General features: G+C 35.5%; 2 protein-coding genes across 4 annotated transcripts; both read right to left on the bottom strand.

Annotated features, from left to right (window-relative positions):
- Window positions 1-490: 490 nt before the first annotated feature.
- On the bottom strand, window positions 491-2,562 carry LOC104233631 (patatin-07-like). Its single transcript, XM_070163416.1, has 4 exons — window positions 2,432-2,562; window positions 1,632-1,902; window positions 805-947; window positions 491-693 (listed from the first exon to the last, which is right to left on the bottom strand). Exons 1-4 carry the CDS (start codon window positions 2,560-2,562, stop codon window positions 636-638), a joined length of 603 nt encoding a protein of 200 aa, XP_070019517.1. The 3' UTR covers window positions 491-635.
- Window positions 2,438-15,840, bottom strand: LOC138868120 (patatin-T5-like). Of its 3 annotated transcripts, none has more exons than XM_070164864.1 (4): window positions 15,665-15,840; window positions 15,369-15,550; window positions 14,192-14,353; window positions 2,438-2,591 (listed from the first exon to the last, which is right to left on the bottom strand). In XM_070164864.1, the coding sequence occupies exons 1-4, from the start codon at window positions 15,680-15,682 to the stop codon at window positions 2,588-2,590; spliced, it is 366 nt and encodes a 121-aa protein (XP_070020965.1). In that variant the 5' UTR covers window positions 15,683-15,840; the 3' UTR covers window positions 2,438-2,587. The 3 variants fall into 3 exon arrangements, 2 of the variants coding, with proteins under 2 accessions (XP_070020965.1, XP_070020964.1); XM_070164863.1 differs by lacking the exon at window positions 2,438-2,591 and adding an exon at window positions 13,914-14,113; XR_011404207.1 differs by lacking the exons at window positions 2,438-2,591; window positions 15,369-15,550 and having other exon boundaries at window positions 13,914-14,353; window positions 15,611-15,840.
- Window positions 15,841-17,791: the final 1,951 nt, after the last annotated feature.

The raw sequence follows: 17,791 nt of genomic DNA, 5'->3' as shown, positions 1-17,791 counted from the left end.
AAGCCGCCATTGAATTTATCATAACTGTTAACCCTTCATCGACAGCCTTTAGCGAGGCGTCCGACTCGACCTCGAGGCCCCGTGTACGTCAGCTCGAGGCCCTGATTTCTGATCATTCGGTTTGGTTATTACATTATCTACAAGCTCCTACCTTATTTTTCAGTCTTTCACTTAGCATCAATTGCCTAACAACTAACATAAAAATAGATCACATATTTTTAGAACCACAAAATCAAATCTAATTGTAATTACAATTTTCAAGTTAAACAGCGTCATCATAATCGGGTCGATTTTAGAATCGTGACAAGAATGGCCGTCCAACTAAACCCCCCCCCCCCATTCTGAGTGGGAGTTCGGATCTATGTTCAAAGGGAGGGGTAGTAATAGCAATATATGAATAAAAAGATTCATAAAATGGCAATTTTTTTTTAATTTTCATTGGTCTGACTTAGAATAACACAACCAAAAATTTACATAGTCCTTATAATTATATTACATAGAGAGGGATATTTCTTTTGAAACTTATCCCTCTCATCATTTTATATCTGAAATTGAAAAACACGAATATTCTAAAACAACACACGACTTGACGGCCTACTGCATGCCTTACAAGCGCTTATTCTTTAGCATAATTATTATGAGTCGGCTTTGTTTGCACCTTTTTTCTTCCTTTCTGAGAGCAATTTCGCAAACCTGCGTACAAATTAGGACAGTGATTATAAGTAGCAACAAAATAGATTTATAATTCGAACTAAAGTTAGACTAAATAGATAAAGAATAATGGTGCATAGATATATGTCTTACCTCTTTAGATCTTCCTCATTGGTTTCAGGATTCCCATTGGAAGCTGGTTTCTTCAACAAGTTTTCACCAATTTGTACCAATAAGTTCATATTAGCCTCTGTAGCATTATCCATTTCGGTAGTAGTGCCAGTTAATGTAGTTTTCTGTTATTACATACAAAGGAAGGAACATAATATAAAAGGAAGGGAAATGGTAAAGAAATTTTTCACTCTTAAATTAATCAACTTCAAATAATCATATACTCCCTCTATTTCAATTTATGTAACAGCATTTTATTTTTAGTCTAATGCAAAAAAAAAAAAAAAAAAAAAAAAAAAAAGAATGGCAACTTTCTAAGCTTCTGTTTGGCCATAAATTTTGGGAATTTTTTTCAAAAGTTTTTTGAAAATATTATTTGTTCGTGGAATATGATCAGTTTATAAAAATAAATCAAGTTCTCAAAAACTGGTTTAGGACAGTTATGGGTGAAAACTTCTCTTCCATTCACAAATTTCAACTTTTTTTCAAATAAAATGCATGTCCAAACACAACTTCAACTTCCAAAAATTATTTTTCAACACAACTTCAAAAACTCTTATTGCATGTTTCAACCAAATCTATGTTCAAACGCTAGCTAAGTTTGTAACCATTTAACTTAAATCATATCTTATCCTTGATGAGAAACTTTTATAGTTCTACAAGTATCTATCACTTTTTTGACATTATAAGTTTCAAAAGTCTTCATTTCTCTCTTAATTAACTCCGTGCTAATTCAAATTTCGCCACATAAAATGGAACTGATGGAGTAATTAGGAGTGTTATAGTGTTTTTGAGCGAGATTGTCTTACTTCAATCCTGAGGTAATTCTTTTCAGCACCAAGAGGGCTATAGATGGTGGCGATGTAATAATCATTCATGATAATACTTGCTTCAGATAACATTTCGCTAAGAGGGTTCGAATTATTATGAAATAGCCCGGAAACAAGACCCCAATTAGCTGCCTCCTTTGTTGTGTATGTCCCAGCAAAATCTGCAGAAGTGCCAGTCCCTAATGAGAGCAGCAAAATTTGTTTGACGTCCAATGGCTTGATAGAAGCAAATGATGGATCCGTTTCCGCACTGTTGGTTACTGTGCTTAGGGCAACTAAGGCCTGTCAACCATATATATAAATATATATATATATATATATATATATATATATATATATATATATATACTCCCTCCGTTCCAATTTATGTGAATCTGTTTGACTGGGCACAGAGTTTAAGAGAAAAATGAAGACTTTTAGAATTTGTGGTCCTAAACAAGTCCAAATGGGGCCCAGAGTATTTGTGTGGTTATAAACGCTTCTCATTAAGGGTAGAGTTGTAACTTTAAGCTAAATTTTTACCAAATTTAGAAAGAGTTCATTCTTTTTGGAACGGACCAGAAAAGAAATAGATTCACATAAACTGGAACAGAGGAAGTATATATATATATATATATATGTTAATTGACATGCTGATCTTTTATATAATAATGAGCATGCATGTTGAAAAAATCACGTGAAATAATCCACACTAGTTAAACAGATATCTAAATTAATTCTTTTGGAATATCTAACAAAAGAAGATTCAGAATTAAGATGATTTATATGAGGGAATGTACCGGATTGCCAGCAACATAGTACCATCAATAAGATTGAATTCATACTGATTTCCTTTACCATCATCATTCTCAAAGTAATATGGAGGAAAATAAGTTGGAGCTGCCAAGGTATCAATGCATATGTCAGACATCTTAGCGTCCAAATGAGGTGAGTTGCTATCTGTATTTGTTTCAAATTAAAGAATAATTACTAGAAATGGCAATATTTGCAATTAGAAATCCAAATGATACTCCCTCCGTTTCAATTTAGATGAGATAGTTTGACTTGGCACGGTGTTTAAGAAAAAGAGAAAGATTTTGTAACTTATGATCTTAAAAGTTTAAGGGGTAAAAGCTTTGTGGGGCCATGATATTTGTGTAGATATAAAAGCTTCTCATTAAGAGTAATATGGGTAAAATGAATAGTTCAAAGTTGAATTATTTTCCAAATTTAGAAATGTATTATTTATTTTGAAACAGACTAAAAAGGAAAGTACCTCATTGTTTAACCAAAAATATGATTCTTTGGTCAAAGCTAAAGACAAATAGAAATTCGGGCTACTGATAATCAGGAGACGAAAAAGAAATAATAGATTTTTTTAGAATGACAAATAAGCAGTAAATAGATTTGTATTCCAATGTAATGTTGATGATATCCTCTGTCCTTACAAATGACCTGACCTCCTCCTTTTATAGTTGATTCTAAGTAAATGAGTAATACCTTAGTCTTAATGAGACAATTATGAGCAATAAATGACATTAAATAAGACGTTACACAATCATTCCTATTTAATACTAATTCTCTAACGTATTGGGTATTTAATATTGAATTTTGACTCCTTTTCGTCATCATATCTATGTCTTCAATGCCTTCTGATCTCTTGGCTTTAAATGACCTAAATAGGTACGAAGTTTGTATTATTCGAATTGCCTCTCGTGCCTATTTAGCTTTCCTTTCCCCGTATCTATTGTCACTCGTGCCTCTTAACTGATCATCATGTTTTGACCATTTGACCAGTCCTCCTGTCATGCCACGTCACCTTCAATGTAAATTCAGTTTTTTCCCAATACAGATAGTCCCCCCACTTTCCATTTATTTATCAATTAAATATTTGGGAAGTGGATCTTCATAAAAAGAGAATTTTTGCCGTAATTAATACTATGACAGTACTGACGCTTCAATTGTCCCTTCTAATTAATGCTTTACATACGTGTCACCTTTTATTTAATGCTCTACACACGTGTCACTTTCTGATTGGTTCTGCAATTCTGCGCCCTTTTTTCAAGGCTTCTTCATTCCCACTATTCACGAAGTGATAGTTGCCTTTATTATAGGCTTTCCATCATTACACTTCTAAGTTTGACGATTGTCATTATAAACATATTTAACCCTCTTTCTTTTGTTTTCTTCTTCATAGATCTTCAACAAGCAATTTATTATTCACTTCTGCTTTTTTCCCCTTTAGTTCATCCTTTTTCAACAATGTCATCTCTAAACCCTAACCCTAGAAAAGTTCCAATTCTAGATCACTTCCCCAATTACCCCGTAAGACATAGGAGAGGCAAAGGAGGTAGGCTTCAGAACTTGAGCCTAGGATCCACTCGTGGTGGTTCATCTGGTTCTGCTTCTTCTTCTTCTTCTAGTATTAGGAGTTCTATCCCAAAGACCCCCTCTTCTAAAGGTAAAGAACTTTCTAAACCTACTCAGGAACATTTAGTTGAAGAAATCATACCCAATGATTTATCTTTTGGGAATGATAGAAGATCTTTCCAAGAACAAGTTAAAAATTTAGAAAAAGCTGACACCTATCCTTCTTTAATAACTAAACTTGTGATTCCCACTGTTAGGAAAGATTGTAATTGGAGAGATAATCTTCGTATGATGATTCTTGCCCCAAACCAGAGAATTTCTTCTTTCAGAATTGGATTCTCTTTCGTTTACACTTATCCCTTTACTTTGGGATTTAATCCTGCCATTGACCCAGTTATACTTGAATTTTGCCACTTTTTCAAAATTTTCTTAGCACAAGTAGGTCCTCTTGTTTGGAGAGCTGTGGCTTGCTTAAGGTATTTGTCTACCAAAGCCAATGTTAATTTTACCTTTTCCCATCTTATTCACCTATACCACCCCAAATTATTCCGCCATGGAGTTTTTACCTTGACTACAAGAAGCAAGAAGGTTTTGGTAAACCCCGAAGATGACAAGGATCGAGGGTGGTATTGTCGTTATGTTGTTGTACGTACGGTGGATTTGTTGGGTGAAACAAACATTCCCTTCCCTGAGAAGTGGAATTTTGCACGTAAATTTTTCTTTTTCTTACCGTATCTATTTTTTTAAGAATTTTGATTTCTTTTCTAATCTCATATCTTTTTGGATTTTCGTAGCAACCATGGGAGATGTGGAACACGTTCCTAACTTCCGTGGTTGGTTAGATTTAATTTTGAAGATTGCGCCTATGGAGGCAAGAACTTGAAAATCAATTTCTCTTTTGAATGTTTGGAAAGTGAAGACCCATGGTATGTATTTCCTTATGCTTTGCCGTATATTGAATTCTTTCTTATTTTAATTCTTTATCCCTCTTTTTATCAGGATTTGGTATCAGGGGTATTACAGTTGAGGTAGTCGTTGCCATTCGAGTGTCTTCAACCGCTTTACTTAATTTGGTAAAGACTCGGGCCACGCTACCAAAAAGAAAAGTTGTAGAAGAATGTTCTGAGAATGAGGAAGAAGAGAATACCTCTTTGATAGCTAGGCCAAGAGCCAGGAGACGCGTCATTGATGGAGATGAAGTTGAAGATACTCCTGCTCGAGCCTCTATCTCCGAGCCTATTCAAATCCTTTCGTAAGAGGATACCACTCCAAGAGGCTCTAACGAATCAATTCGACGTCTCTTTGTTAGTGGTTTTGAGAGTGGAGAGTTTGGACCAGTTCTTGATGAAACTCCCCGCTCTTCTTCTACTTCCATTTCTTCTATTCCTTCTATTCCTTTTATTTCTTTGACAACCACGAGTATTTCTTTGCCTATTTTATCGACTCCTGTTTCCTTACCTGTTTTGGTTCCCATATCTGCTCCTACTATCCCTGCTTTGACTCCCACAGCTCCCATTGTTTTTACCTCTTCTACTACTTCCCCTTCCATTGTTCCCCCTCCCTCTGTTCAGCATACAGAGGCGGGTTCTAGTTGCAGAGGCATGGCTATGAGAAGTGTTACTCTTGAAGTTCCTGCCTATCATAGCCTTTTGAGAAAGACTGGTGGAGCTGATGTTTGGCTCGAGCCTCTAATCGGAGATATTGAGAAGAAGAAGATGGAGAGCCACAGTTGTTTGACTCTGATGAATGACATAGTTCATTCTACCTTGAAGGTACTTCTCTTTTAACTTACAAGTTTTTTTATATCTCTCTATATTCTCACATTTGATTCCTTTCCCTTGTATGCTAATCTTATTGGTACTGAGTTAATGGGAAGAATCTCCACTCTAGAGAAGAAGGATCGAGAGTCTGCGAAGGCTATCTCTGAGGCTAGGAGAATAGCCAAGGATACCCAGCTTGAGGCAGCAAACTGGAAGGAGCAGTTTGAGAATGCTCAGGGGACCATAGAGGAGTTGCAAGAAAGTAGAAATCACCTGGAGCAGCAAAAGCGTGGTTTGACTTCTAAGCTAGCAATTGACAAGGCTTCTTCAAGCCAACTTGAAAAAGATAAGGAGCTTTTGGAGTACTTATTTTTAGAACAATTATCAAAGGCTAGTGAAGAAATCAGAGAGCTTAAGGCACTTGTGGAGAAGAAAGAAGAATATGCAGGGGAGTTAGTACAAAGCTTGACTCAAGCTCAGGCTGACTTAAGGATCTCCTCTGACGAGATATGTGCTTTGAAGAGTTCTCATTCCTCCCTTGAAGCTTACCTTGACTCCCACTTAGCTGAACACCAGATATTGAAGAACGATCTTGCTATGTGGGAAAGGGAGTATGAACTTCTTGAGGAGAACTTCAACATAGAGGTAAGTTGGGCTTTTCTAAAATGTCGTCATGATGCTTTGATGGAAACTACTCAAGAAAACTTTGATTTGCAATCTAAATTAGCCAAAGTCTTATACACTATTGAAAAAAGCCAACAACCAGTTGATACTCCTTCTCCTGCACTTGGAACTCCTGGGGCAGAAGAGCTTTTAAATGAAAAAGTGGCTACTGCGGCAATTGGAGTTGCAATTCAGGCTCCCGAGGGTGAACTTCTATGACACAGTCCATGGAAGCTCCCGTGACTCTTGCTTCCCTCGGTGAATTTAACACTCTAGGCCCAGTTGAAACTGCTCCTATTGCTGCTCCCTCAGAAGTTGTTACCGTGCCTGTGACTGCCCCTGAAAATGAGATTGCAACTTCTGATGTTCCAACCCCTTCAGTGACTAGTTGAATGTATTTCAAACTTTACTGTTTTTTCTTTATTAACTGGTGGTGTTATCCTTTGGAAACTTTAAGGGATCTTTTGATGAAGTCCCCAGTTATCATAATGGGGTATTTGTAAAAAAACAAATATTTTGCTGACTAAGTTTGTACTTAGTCTTTTATATTAAGAAGTTTTATCGGTACTTCTGTATATTCTATTCTTGCCTATTTATCTAGGACTTATAGAATAGCTTAGCATTTTTATCCTTTGAAAATGCTTTATGATTCTTCTCATGGATTATCAACATGAGGCTTATAAAAGAGGGCCCTTTTATTTTATCGACACTTAATGAAGAAGACGTCTCAACTTCATAATGGTGTTATAATACGATGAAAGAAATAGGAATACACATGTTTTGTATGAAACAACTTTGACAAGTTTTTATTCATGAACTTTAACAAGTTTTTTGACTATTACATGTATTAAAATACATCTATAACTTTATCGTAGCTGTTTTTCTGGTAACAGATATTTACATAATATAAAATAAACAAGGTTTTTCTTCATAACCTGTTTCAGTACATAGTCATGACCCTATCTTTATATATTAGGAAGGGTTTGAGAGGTGACTTCGTTTATGAGTTTGAGAGATGACTCTGTTGTTCTCATGGGAAAAACATTATGATGAATGTCTTGTGTTTGTTGAACACGATGATGAATGCTGAAGACTTCGTAACTTTTTCTCAACACTTGTCTCTTTGTGGCCGACTTTTGTTCGATATTCGTATCTGTTTCTCTACACATATCTGTGTGTAATATGTAGTCCCTCAAGTGTTTGAGCGGTGAAGTATGAAGCCTCGAGCACTTGTTTATTTCTTTCAATTTGGTCCTTTTCCTGAAACAGAAAAATATACGGGACTCGGAGGTGCGATTATAGATGAAGACTGTCTAACTCGTGTGTATTTCCATCAGATTAATTGTAACCCTGGGCTGGGAATTTTAGAATACTCCTTTTTGCCTTGCAGGCCGTGACTCATCATTTGGCACGAGTTAGGGTTTTTGCCTAGCATCTAAAATCGTTAGTAAAACTTTAATAATTCAAAAGAAAAATTTTAACATGGTGATACCTGACCGTGGGTACTTTCTCAAAAGAAATATCTCTTTAAATGGACGGCATTCCAATGTGAGGGTAAAACTTTGCCGTCCATTGTCTCCAAATCGTATGCTCCTTTTCCTTCAATGTCACGAACTCTGTATGGTCCTTCCCACGTTGGACTTAGCTTTCCTGAATTAGCAGCCTTTGCAGATTGGAACACCTTTTTAAGCACGAAGTCCCCAATTTTTGAAAATCTGAGGCGTGTTTTCCTATTGTAATATCGTTCAATTACTTGCTTTTGTGCTACCATTCTTACTAATACAGCTTCTCTTCTTCCTTCAAGCAAATCAAGGTTGACCCGCATCTCTTCATCATTAGATTCCTCCGTTTCCTGAACGTACCGTGTGCTCGGTTCACCTATTTCAACTGGAATTAAGGCTTCCGCACCATAAACCATGGAAAATGGTGTTTCTCCAGTGCTCGTTTTTGTCGTTGTACGATAAGCCTATAGTACTCCAGGTAATATCTCAGACCAATTACCTTTTGAATCCTGTAACCTCTTCTTCAAGTTGTTGATAATGACTTTGTTTGTGGATTCCGCTTGTCCATTACCCACTGAATGGTATGGCGTATATGTTATCCTTTTAATCTGCCAACTTTGAAGAAATTCGGTGATTTGCAATCCTATGAATGGTCCATTGTCACACACGATCTCCTTTGGTGCTCCAAAGTGGCACATTATATTTCGCCATATGAAGTCTTTAACTTCCTTCTCTCGTACTTATTTAAATGCTCCTACTTCTACCCATTTAGTGAAATAATCTGTGAGTACAAGTAGAAACTTTACCTGACCCTTTGCTTGTGGTAGTGGACCTACGATATCCATTCCCCATTTCATAAAGGGCCACGGGGCTATAACAGGGTGTAGTAACTTAGCTGGTCTATGCATATTATTGTCGTATCTTTGAAATTTATCACATTTGGACACGAAACTGTTTGCCTCTTCTTCCATCTTAGGCCAATAATATCCTGCTCAAATCAATGCTCTTACCAGTGACCTTCCCCCTGCGTGATTTCCACAATGTCCTTCGTGCACTTCCCTCATCACATATTCTGTTTGAGAGGGTCCGAGACACCTTGCTAGTGGTCCACCGAACATCTTTCGATAAAGATTTCCTTGATATAAACAATATCGAGCGGCTTTTTTGCGAAGCGCGTGAGCCTTCCCTTTGTCATTAGGCACGGTTCCGTGCTGTAAAAAAGCAATAATTTCGTTTCTCCAATCCCATGTTAAATGATTAAAATTTACCTCATTCTTATCAGGTTCGAGAACGGAATGAAATAAATGTATGACTGAAGCATTTGCGTCATTTGCTACGTCAGCTGCAGATGCGAGATTAGCTAAAGCATCTGCCTCCACATTCTCATCTCTTGGGATCTGCATTACCTTCCAAGTTTGGAATTGCTTTATTAGTTCCCGTACCTTTTCGAGATATTCTTGCATTCGAGTTTCCCTGGCTGTATAAGTCCCCAGCATTTGATTGACCACGAGTTGAGAATCACTCTTGATTATAATTTGTGTTATGCCGAGTTCTCTTGCCAATTCTAAACCCGCAATCACAGCCTCGTACTCTACTTCATTGTTAGTTATAGAATGACATTTTATAGCTTACCTAATAGTTTCACCCGTAGGTGGTATGAGAACTATACCCAGACCTGCTCCTTTTACATTAGACGAACCATCAGTGAATAAAATCCAAGGCCCCGGGTTTGCACCATTAAAAACTTTTAATTCTTTTTCTAATTCTAAATGCATCCCCTGGCTAAAATCAGCTACGAAATCGGATAATACTTTAGATTTTATAGCAATCCTAGGTTGATAAATGATTTTGTATTCACTTAATTCTATAGCCCATTTTGCTAACCTCCCTGACAATTCATGTTTATGCAAAATGTTTCGTAATGGAAAAGCAGTAATTACAGCAATGGGATGACTTTGTAAATAAGGTCTTAATTTTCTAGATGTCATGATCAAAGCTAATGCTAATTTTTCTAGTTGTGGATATCGTGTTTCAGCATCTAATAAAGACTTGCTTACATAATAGATAGGAGATTGTTTACCTTGGTCCTCACGGACTAAAACAGCACTTACCGCAACTTCTGACACGACCAAATAGATGAGTAGCTTTTCTCCTTCTTTTGGTTTTGCCAATAATGGTGGATTTGACAAGTAAGCTTTTAAATTTCTAAGGGCTTGTTGGCAATCTTTGTTCCATTCAAAATGATCTTGCTTTTTGAGTGCGGAGAAAAATTTAAAGCATTTTTCTGAAGATTTGGGAATAAATCTCCCCAAGGATGCAATTCTTCCCGTTAGCCTTTGGACTTCTTTTTTACTTGTAAGGATATTAGGGATCTCTTCTATTTCTTTGATCTGAGAAGGATTTACCTCAATACCACGGTTAGAAACGAGAAAGCCCAAAAATTTGCCTGAGGCAACCCCAAATGCACATTTTTCTGTATTGAGTTTCATATTAAATTTTCGTAAAATTTCAAATGTAACAGATAAATGAGAAATATGATCATGAGAATGCTGGATTTTGACGAGCATATTGTCTATATATACCTCCATGGTTTTTCCTAAATATTCTTGGAACATTTTGGTGACCAACCTTTGATAGGTTGCTCCAGCATTTTTGAGACCAAAGGGCATTACTTTATAACAGTAAGTCCCCTGTCTGTGATGAAAGAAGTTTTTTCTTCGTCACTGGGGTCCATTTTAATTTGGTTGTACCCCGAATATGTATCTAAAAAACTCAAAAGTTCATGTCCTGCAGTTGTATCAATTAACTGATCTATATGCGGTAAAGGGAAAGAATCTTTTGGGCAGACTTTGTTAAGATCTGTATAATCCACGCAAACCCGCTACTTACCGTTTTTCTTAGGTACAACAACTGTGTTTGCTAACCAATTAGGATACTTTACCTCGCGTATTTACCCAATTTTTAATAGCTTTTGGACCTCATCTTGAATCATTTGATTTTTGAAAGCTCCTTGCTTTCTTTTCTTTTGCTTTATTAGTGTAAAGGATGGGTCTTCGTTTAATTCATGAGTCATCACATCCGGTGGTATCCCTGTCATGTCAGCATGGGACCAAGAAAAATAGTCCACGTTAGATTTTAGAAATTCAATTAACATACCTCACATGTTTGAGTTTAAATTAGCTCCAACATAAACTTTCCGTTCAGGCCACTGCTCAAATAATATCACAGCCTCGAGTTCTTCGATGGTTTTTTTGATATTTTCATTCTCCTCAGGTTCTTGAATTATATCAGGTCTCGAGTCTAAATCTGTTTTCTCTCGCTCAGTTGAGGTTTGATTGCTAACACCTTCAACTGTTTCCTGTAATTGCTATTTTTCTTTGTTTATGGTGCTCGTATCTGTTACAGCATTGATACTCATGGTTGTTTGTTGATCCACTCGAATTTGACAAATCCCCCATAGTGATGGAAATTTAATAGCTTGATGTAGAGTGGATGAAACAGCATCTATATCATGGATCCAAGGCCTCCCCATGATCATATTATAGGCCATTTCCATATCAACTACCTGAAATTTAGTTTCTTTAACAACACCTGCAGCAAAAGTTGTTAGAATTACCTCTCCTTTTGTTACCACACTTGAATTGTCGAAGCCTGACAAGGTATGCGCCTTGGGTATCATTTTGTCTTCAGCTTGCATTTCACGTAATACCCTTAGTAGTATAATATTTACGGAACTCCCTGGATCAATCAAAACTCGTTTTACATTAGTATCATGTACAAGTAAAGATATTACTAGTGCGTCATTATGTGGGGTTATCACTCCTTCGGTATCTGCATCATCGAATGAAATACTTTCATTTTCTAAAACCTGCCGTACCCGTTTCCCGTGTGTAATTGTTACTTTAGAAACCTTGTTGGAAGCTATGTAGGTTATGCCGTGAATATCTTCTCCCCCACTTATCACCTTCACTGTTCTCTTGGGTGAAGGAGGCTTTGGTGGCTCTTGCCTATTTTTCATATAGGCTTGTTTACCTCTTTCACTAAATAACTCAGTGAGGTACCCTTGCTTCAATAGATGATCCACTTCACTCAGCAAGAATCTACATTTTGAAGTTTTGTGCCCGTGATCATTGTGGAATTCGCACTAATGATCTGGATTGCATCTATTTGGATTTAACCGCATCTCTTTTGGCTATCCTACCTTATCTCCCATGCTTCTCAAAATAGCCACGAGCTCGGAGGTAGTGACATTAAAGTTATATCCGCTGAACCTTGCCTTTAAACTTCTGTCATCATCTCGTGACTCTTGTCTGTTCCGATCATTTCTGAATCTTGATGAAGAACCAGATTCCCTGTTCCTCGATTTTTGATCATATTGCTGGCTATCTTGTTTTGACCGTGAGTCTTTTCCTGCAGGTCCTATATACGGATCGTACATGTTTTTACCTGATCTTTTTTCGGTTTCTGATCTTTTGGAACCACTCCTTTCTTCATGATGAAACTTAGGTATGGTATCTTCTTCAATTCGCAGCTTCTTACTGTACCTGTTGTAAACATCATTCCACGTGGTTGCAGGGAATTCTCGAAGGCTTTCTTTGAGTCTTCTCGTGGCTTTAGAACTTTTGTCATTTAAATTACTTGCAAAAGCTATTGCAGCCCAGTTGTTAGGTACACGGGGTAGAGTCATTCTTTCACGCTGGAATCTATCAACAAAGTCTCTGAGCAACTCTGAATCCCCTTGTTTGATTTTGAAAATATCTTCCATTCTTTTCTCAACCTTTTGAGCTCCCGAGTGTGCTTTAATAAAAGAATCTGCAAGCTCAGCAAAAGAATTTATAGAATTTTCAGATAAAAGAGAATACCAGGTTAATGCACCCTTGGTGAGTGTTTCTCCAAATTTCTTGACCAGTACTGATTCAATTTCTTGTTTGGTCAAGTCGTTGCCTTTCACGCCTGTTGTAAATGCAGTCACGTGGTCACGTGGGTCTGTAGTACCATCATATTTCGGGATGTCAGGCATTTTGAACTTTTTCGGAATTGGAAGGGGAGCAGCACTTGGCTTCCAAGGTTGTTGTGAGTATTTGTCCATGTCTACTCCTTTTATTACAGGCGGAACTCCAGGGATTTGCTCAATACGCTCATTTTGTTCCTTAATCTGTTTCTGCAAGGTTAGTACTAAATTTTGCAAATAGGAATTATTTGAATTACATGGTCCCCCTTCCTGTGGTTCACTGATAGTTCCTCCATTTCCAGAATTAACAAGACCAGAACGAGGATTCTCCAATGTATTATTATTAGGAGTTGGTGTGGGTGGTACAGCAGGCAATCGACTAACTAGAGCCTGAAGAGCTTTGCCGACCTGTGCATCAATTAGCTTTTGTAAAGCTTCATTTGCACCTCCTTCAAAATGTTCAGATTGTTCTTGTTGATCAGCACGGAATTCAGGAGCAGGAGTGCCTTCACGAGATTGACGTGGTGAATCTGGAGGGGAGGGAACCACGCCAATGTTCGGTAGGTCTCCTTGATTTTCATGGTTTCCCAATGTGTTATCACTGTTATTGTTGTTGTTATTGTTTGACATGTTGATAAAGACGAATAAAACGTAGCTTCAAAGAAAAGATTATCAGTTTCCCGGTAACGGAACCAATTTGTTTAACCAAAAATATGATTCTTTGGTCAAAGCTAAAGACAAATAGAAATTCGGGCTACTGATAATCAGGAGATGAAAAAGAAATAATAGATTTTTTGAGAATGACAAATAAGCAGTAAATAGATTTGTATTCCAATGTAATGTTGATGATATCCTCTGTCCTTACAAATGACCTGACCTCCTCCTTTTATAGTTGATTCTAAGTAAAGGAGTAATACCTTAGTCTTAATGAGACAATTATGAGCAATAAATGACAATAAATAAGACGTTACACAATCATTCCTATTTAATACCAATTCTCTAACGTATTGGGTATTTAATATTGAATTTGGACTCCTTTTCATCATCATATCTATGTCTTCAATGCCTTCTGATCTCTTGGCTTTAAATGACCTAAATAGGTACGAAGTTTGTATTATTCGAATTGCCTCTCGTGGCTATTTAGCTTTCCTTTCCCCGTATCTGTTATCACTCGTGCCTCTTAACTGATTATAATGTTTTGACCATTTGACTAGTCCTCGTGTCATGCCACGTCACCTTCAATGTAAATTCAGTTTTTTCCCAATACACTCATCTAATTTGAAATAGAGGGAGTATGATTTATGAAAGACTTACCTCCATTTGGTGAATATTGTTGGCTGAAAGTTTTTCATGTCAAAGGTTGGAACGATAACATTTGTTAAAGTCTGATGCAAACGAGTCTCTCCCAACTTCTCTTGTAAAACTTTGTGAAGATATTTTCCATCAAATTTGGGGGCGAAAAAGGGAGGCGAGGCACTGCAATTGAAACCAAATCTGTTTTAATACTATTATAAAAAACATACAACTTTTTGCACTATCTATACAGTTTTTGCTTGTCATAATAGGTTATCCTTGACTGATTTTTTAAATTGTAAATTTCACTTACTATAGATAATTATCTTTAAGAGTTCATTACTCAGAAGATCATTCATTTATCTAAAATTATGGGCAAACAGGAAAGTCATTGAACTATGACTATTGCACACATATGATCACTCAACCGGAATTATTAAACTTTTCGATGAAAAAATGAGACATGACAGCACACATAGAATTTTATATATATTTTTGGACTAAATAAAATAATTAACATCCAAACAAGACCTAAAAAATCCACCAAATAAAATATTTTTGGACTATAATATACCAGTAACTACACAATTGCTCTTACTAAGCAACTATTTTTAATGCGAAACTACACTCCTTTTCTTGACTCATTTGATTTCCTTGATATTGTTTTGGTTTCATCATTATCGTGATTTTTTATTCTTTTAATCTTTTCTCCTTAAAATAATAATGGGTACAAGTAAAGCAACACATATGCTTTTTATAAAATAATAATAGGTACGAGGTTAAACTATAAAAAGAAGAAGAGAACTGTTATGTAGTTTATAAGAAGAAGAGATGTTTTTGTAGCAGGGATGCATTTTAGCCGATTAGTTTGGGTGTATGGGTGAATATTTTATGTTTTCTTTGGGTGTCAACTATTTTATTTGGTCCAAAAAATATAAAAAATCCATAAAGACTGCCATGTCAAATTTTTTCACCGAAAAGTTTGATCATAATTTTGGTTGAATGATCATTTGTGTGAAATAGTTATAGTTCAGTGACTTTAGTCAGTAATTTTGGATAGTTGAATGATTTTCTAAGCAACAAACTCTTATCTTTATATCTTTTAGGTGATCTAATAGTGTAATAATATTTATACTCCATTTTTGTATAAAAGCTAATCTTAGAATACCATTGTTAAATATATAAAAACTATATGTACCCAGGTGGAAAAATCTTAGGGCCATGCTCGAAGTAAAATGATATAGTATCTTTGGCAGCGAATAAAGGACGACCCTTTTCATTTGGAGCACTTATCATAGTGGTCAATATGCCACCTGTACTTGTCCCCGCAATTACAGCAAAGTAATCTGCAAGTCTTGCATCTTCATCATTGTCTAATTCCTGACTCAAAAACAATCATTCATCAATCAGGAAAGTAGAAGCCATAAAAAATATATTTACAGTGTAAGTGGAGTTGGCTTTCCAGAAAAGAAAGAACAGTGGCAGGAATGATGCCTTTAATACCACCTCCATCAATGCTAAGAATAGTCACCATTTCTCCGACCACAGTAGATGTTGATCCAGTAGTTGTCAGTACCAAAAGAAATAAAATAAAAAAATATCCAGTAATTGGCATTTTAGATAATTACAGTATCTTTTTTCGACTACAAAAATTGCAAATAACAATTAATAGCTCAAGTATTAAGATTTTCTTGGTGCTTTGAGCATCAAACAAGAAGGGTTTATATAACCATGTAAACAGTATAACGTCTCGTGGACCACTGTAGTTCAAGCATTAAGAGGTTAACGTTTTTTTTAATGTCTTTTGGCAAACATGAAGATGACTGATGACAAACATGAAGAAGACTGATGACTCTCTTTTTGATTAAAAGTTAGTCTTTTTATTTATAAAATTGCAAATAGAAAGAATTAGCACATGCGACATTCACGGGCGTATCGAAGGAGGTTCCCAGGTTCACGTGAACACATACTCCCCTCACTAGATCATGTATGATAATGTTATACTTTTTAAAAATACTTAAATATATATTATGTACACTCAGAACTCAAAGTATCATATCATGCGATTACTGGTGCACGTCTATAAATGAAGTTGTCAGTTAAATCTTATTTCTAGCTATCTTGTTGTTTTTCTTTTCTTTTTCTAGAATTTGGCGTACATAGGCATGTGTAGTACCACTTGTTGCTCATTGATTAAGTACATTCTTTTTTTCTTTCTTTCTTTGTTTGGTATATTCTTCCAAAAATTCCAAGCCTGACACATTGAGGAGTATAGATGTATATGAAAACAACTAAAGATTAAACCCATAAAATTTATATTATGAATTCATCTTTTTGTAATAGTGCACCCATCTTAAATTCTGGATCATGTATGACATCTTTCTTTCCTCTTTCTTATTCTCATAAAATGATTTTATTTTCCTAATTTATGTATAAAGGTTCTCATGATCACTGTATTGCTCTTTTTTATATGCGTAAGGGTATGTGTACTCCATTAGGTTTTTATTTCCTTAGATGAGATCATTTGTACTTCAAGTTAATTTTTTTTGTTTTTTTTTTTTTTTTTTTTTTGTTTTGTAAATAAACACTTCAAGCTAACTTAAATGACTTCTTTGTCAAATTCAAATTTAATCTTTTACTACTTCAGCGTTTAGGGAGTGATTTTTACTTCAATGAGTGATTAAAACCGCGGACTAAATGGCATAAATATTGTTTACTGAAAATAACATTAGAATTATAGATAATACGAACTTAATTGATAGTTCGTATAAGTTCTATTGAATTTATATGGATAAAATCTACATCAATTATGTCTATATAAGATAACTATAAATATTTAAAATAAAACGACAAATGTGAGAATTTAACTGCTAGAGAACTATTGAATTAAAGTAGATCCACTGGCCCTATTAGCACCAAAGGTGAATCCTAGAGCCGTGCTTTGAAATGGTAGGAGCTAGCCACGGAATTCGGATGGGCTAGCATTGGAACTAGGGGTGTACATAGGTCGGGTTGGTTCGAATTTTACATTTATCAAACCAAACCAATTGTGTCGGGTTATTAAATCCAAAGACCAACCCAACCCAATATAACTCGGGTTTTTCACTCTCGGGTTTTCTTGATTTTTCGGGTTTTTTCGGGTTTCTTTTCCCGGTAAAATCTTCATAGAACAAAACATATAAATTGTGCTCAAAATATTTCTTTAATCCTAGCAAGATACAATTATATAATATATTTTTCAAGAAAATAATACAAAATATGAGATGTGTCATGACATTATCCTAAAATATTTAACAATAAAGACAATAAAATTATGTAATATAAATATTGCTAATTAAAAAACCATAATAAAAATAAACATAATCTAAAAGTACTAAGTCATGCTAAGATAAGTAGACTAATAAGGGAGTATTAATTACATGACTAAACGCTAAAGAAAAAATAAAAATAGGTTATACATTTTTATCTAAATTATTGTAAAACAAAAAATAGATATTCAATACATTCTCGTTCGTGGTATTGAATTGAATATCTTTTGTTAGCATTAGTATTGATTTGATTTTGGTTTGGGCTTTTGTTAGAATTATTTAATTACTAATATTAATGGCTATAAAACTTATT

Source organism: Nicotiana sylvestris, chromosome 12, assembly GCF_000393655.2.
Source record: "Nicotiana sylvestris chromosome 12, ASM39365v2, whole genome shotgun sequence".
In the NCBI taxonomy this organism is placed as follows: domain Eukaryota; kingdom Viridiplantae; phylum Streptophyta; class Magnoliopsida; order Solanales; family Solanaceae; genus Nicotiana; species Nicotiana sylvestris.
Note: the sequence above shows the minus strand (reverse complement) of the source record. Positions and strands in the feature narration are given on the sequence as shown.

Coding starts and splice junctions, on each gene's coding strand:
- LOC104233631 (XM_070163416.1), bottom strand. CDS start 2,562: ATGTCTGACATATGCATTGATACCTTGGCAGCTCCAACTTATTTTCCT. Junction 948..1,631: donor AGAATTACCTCAGGATTGAA/GTAAGACAATCT, acceptor ATGTAATAACAG/AAAACTACATTAACTGGCAC. Junction 694..804: donor AATGAGGAAGATCTAAAGAG/GTAAGACATATA, acceptor ATTTGTACGCAG/GTTTGCGAAATTGCTCTCAG.
- LOC138868120 (XM_070164864.1), bottom strand. Junction 14,354..15,368: donor CCTAAGATTTTTCCACCTGG/GTACATATAGTT, acceptor TTTCAATTGCAG/TGCCTCGCCTCCCTTTTTCG.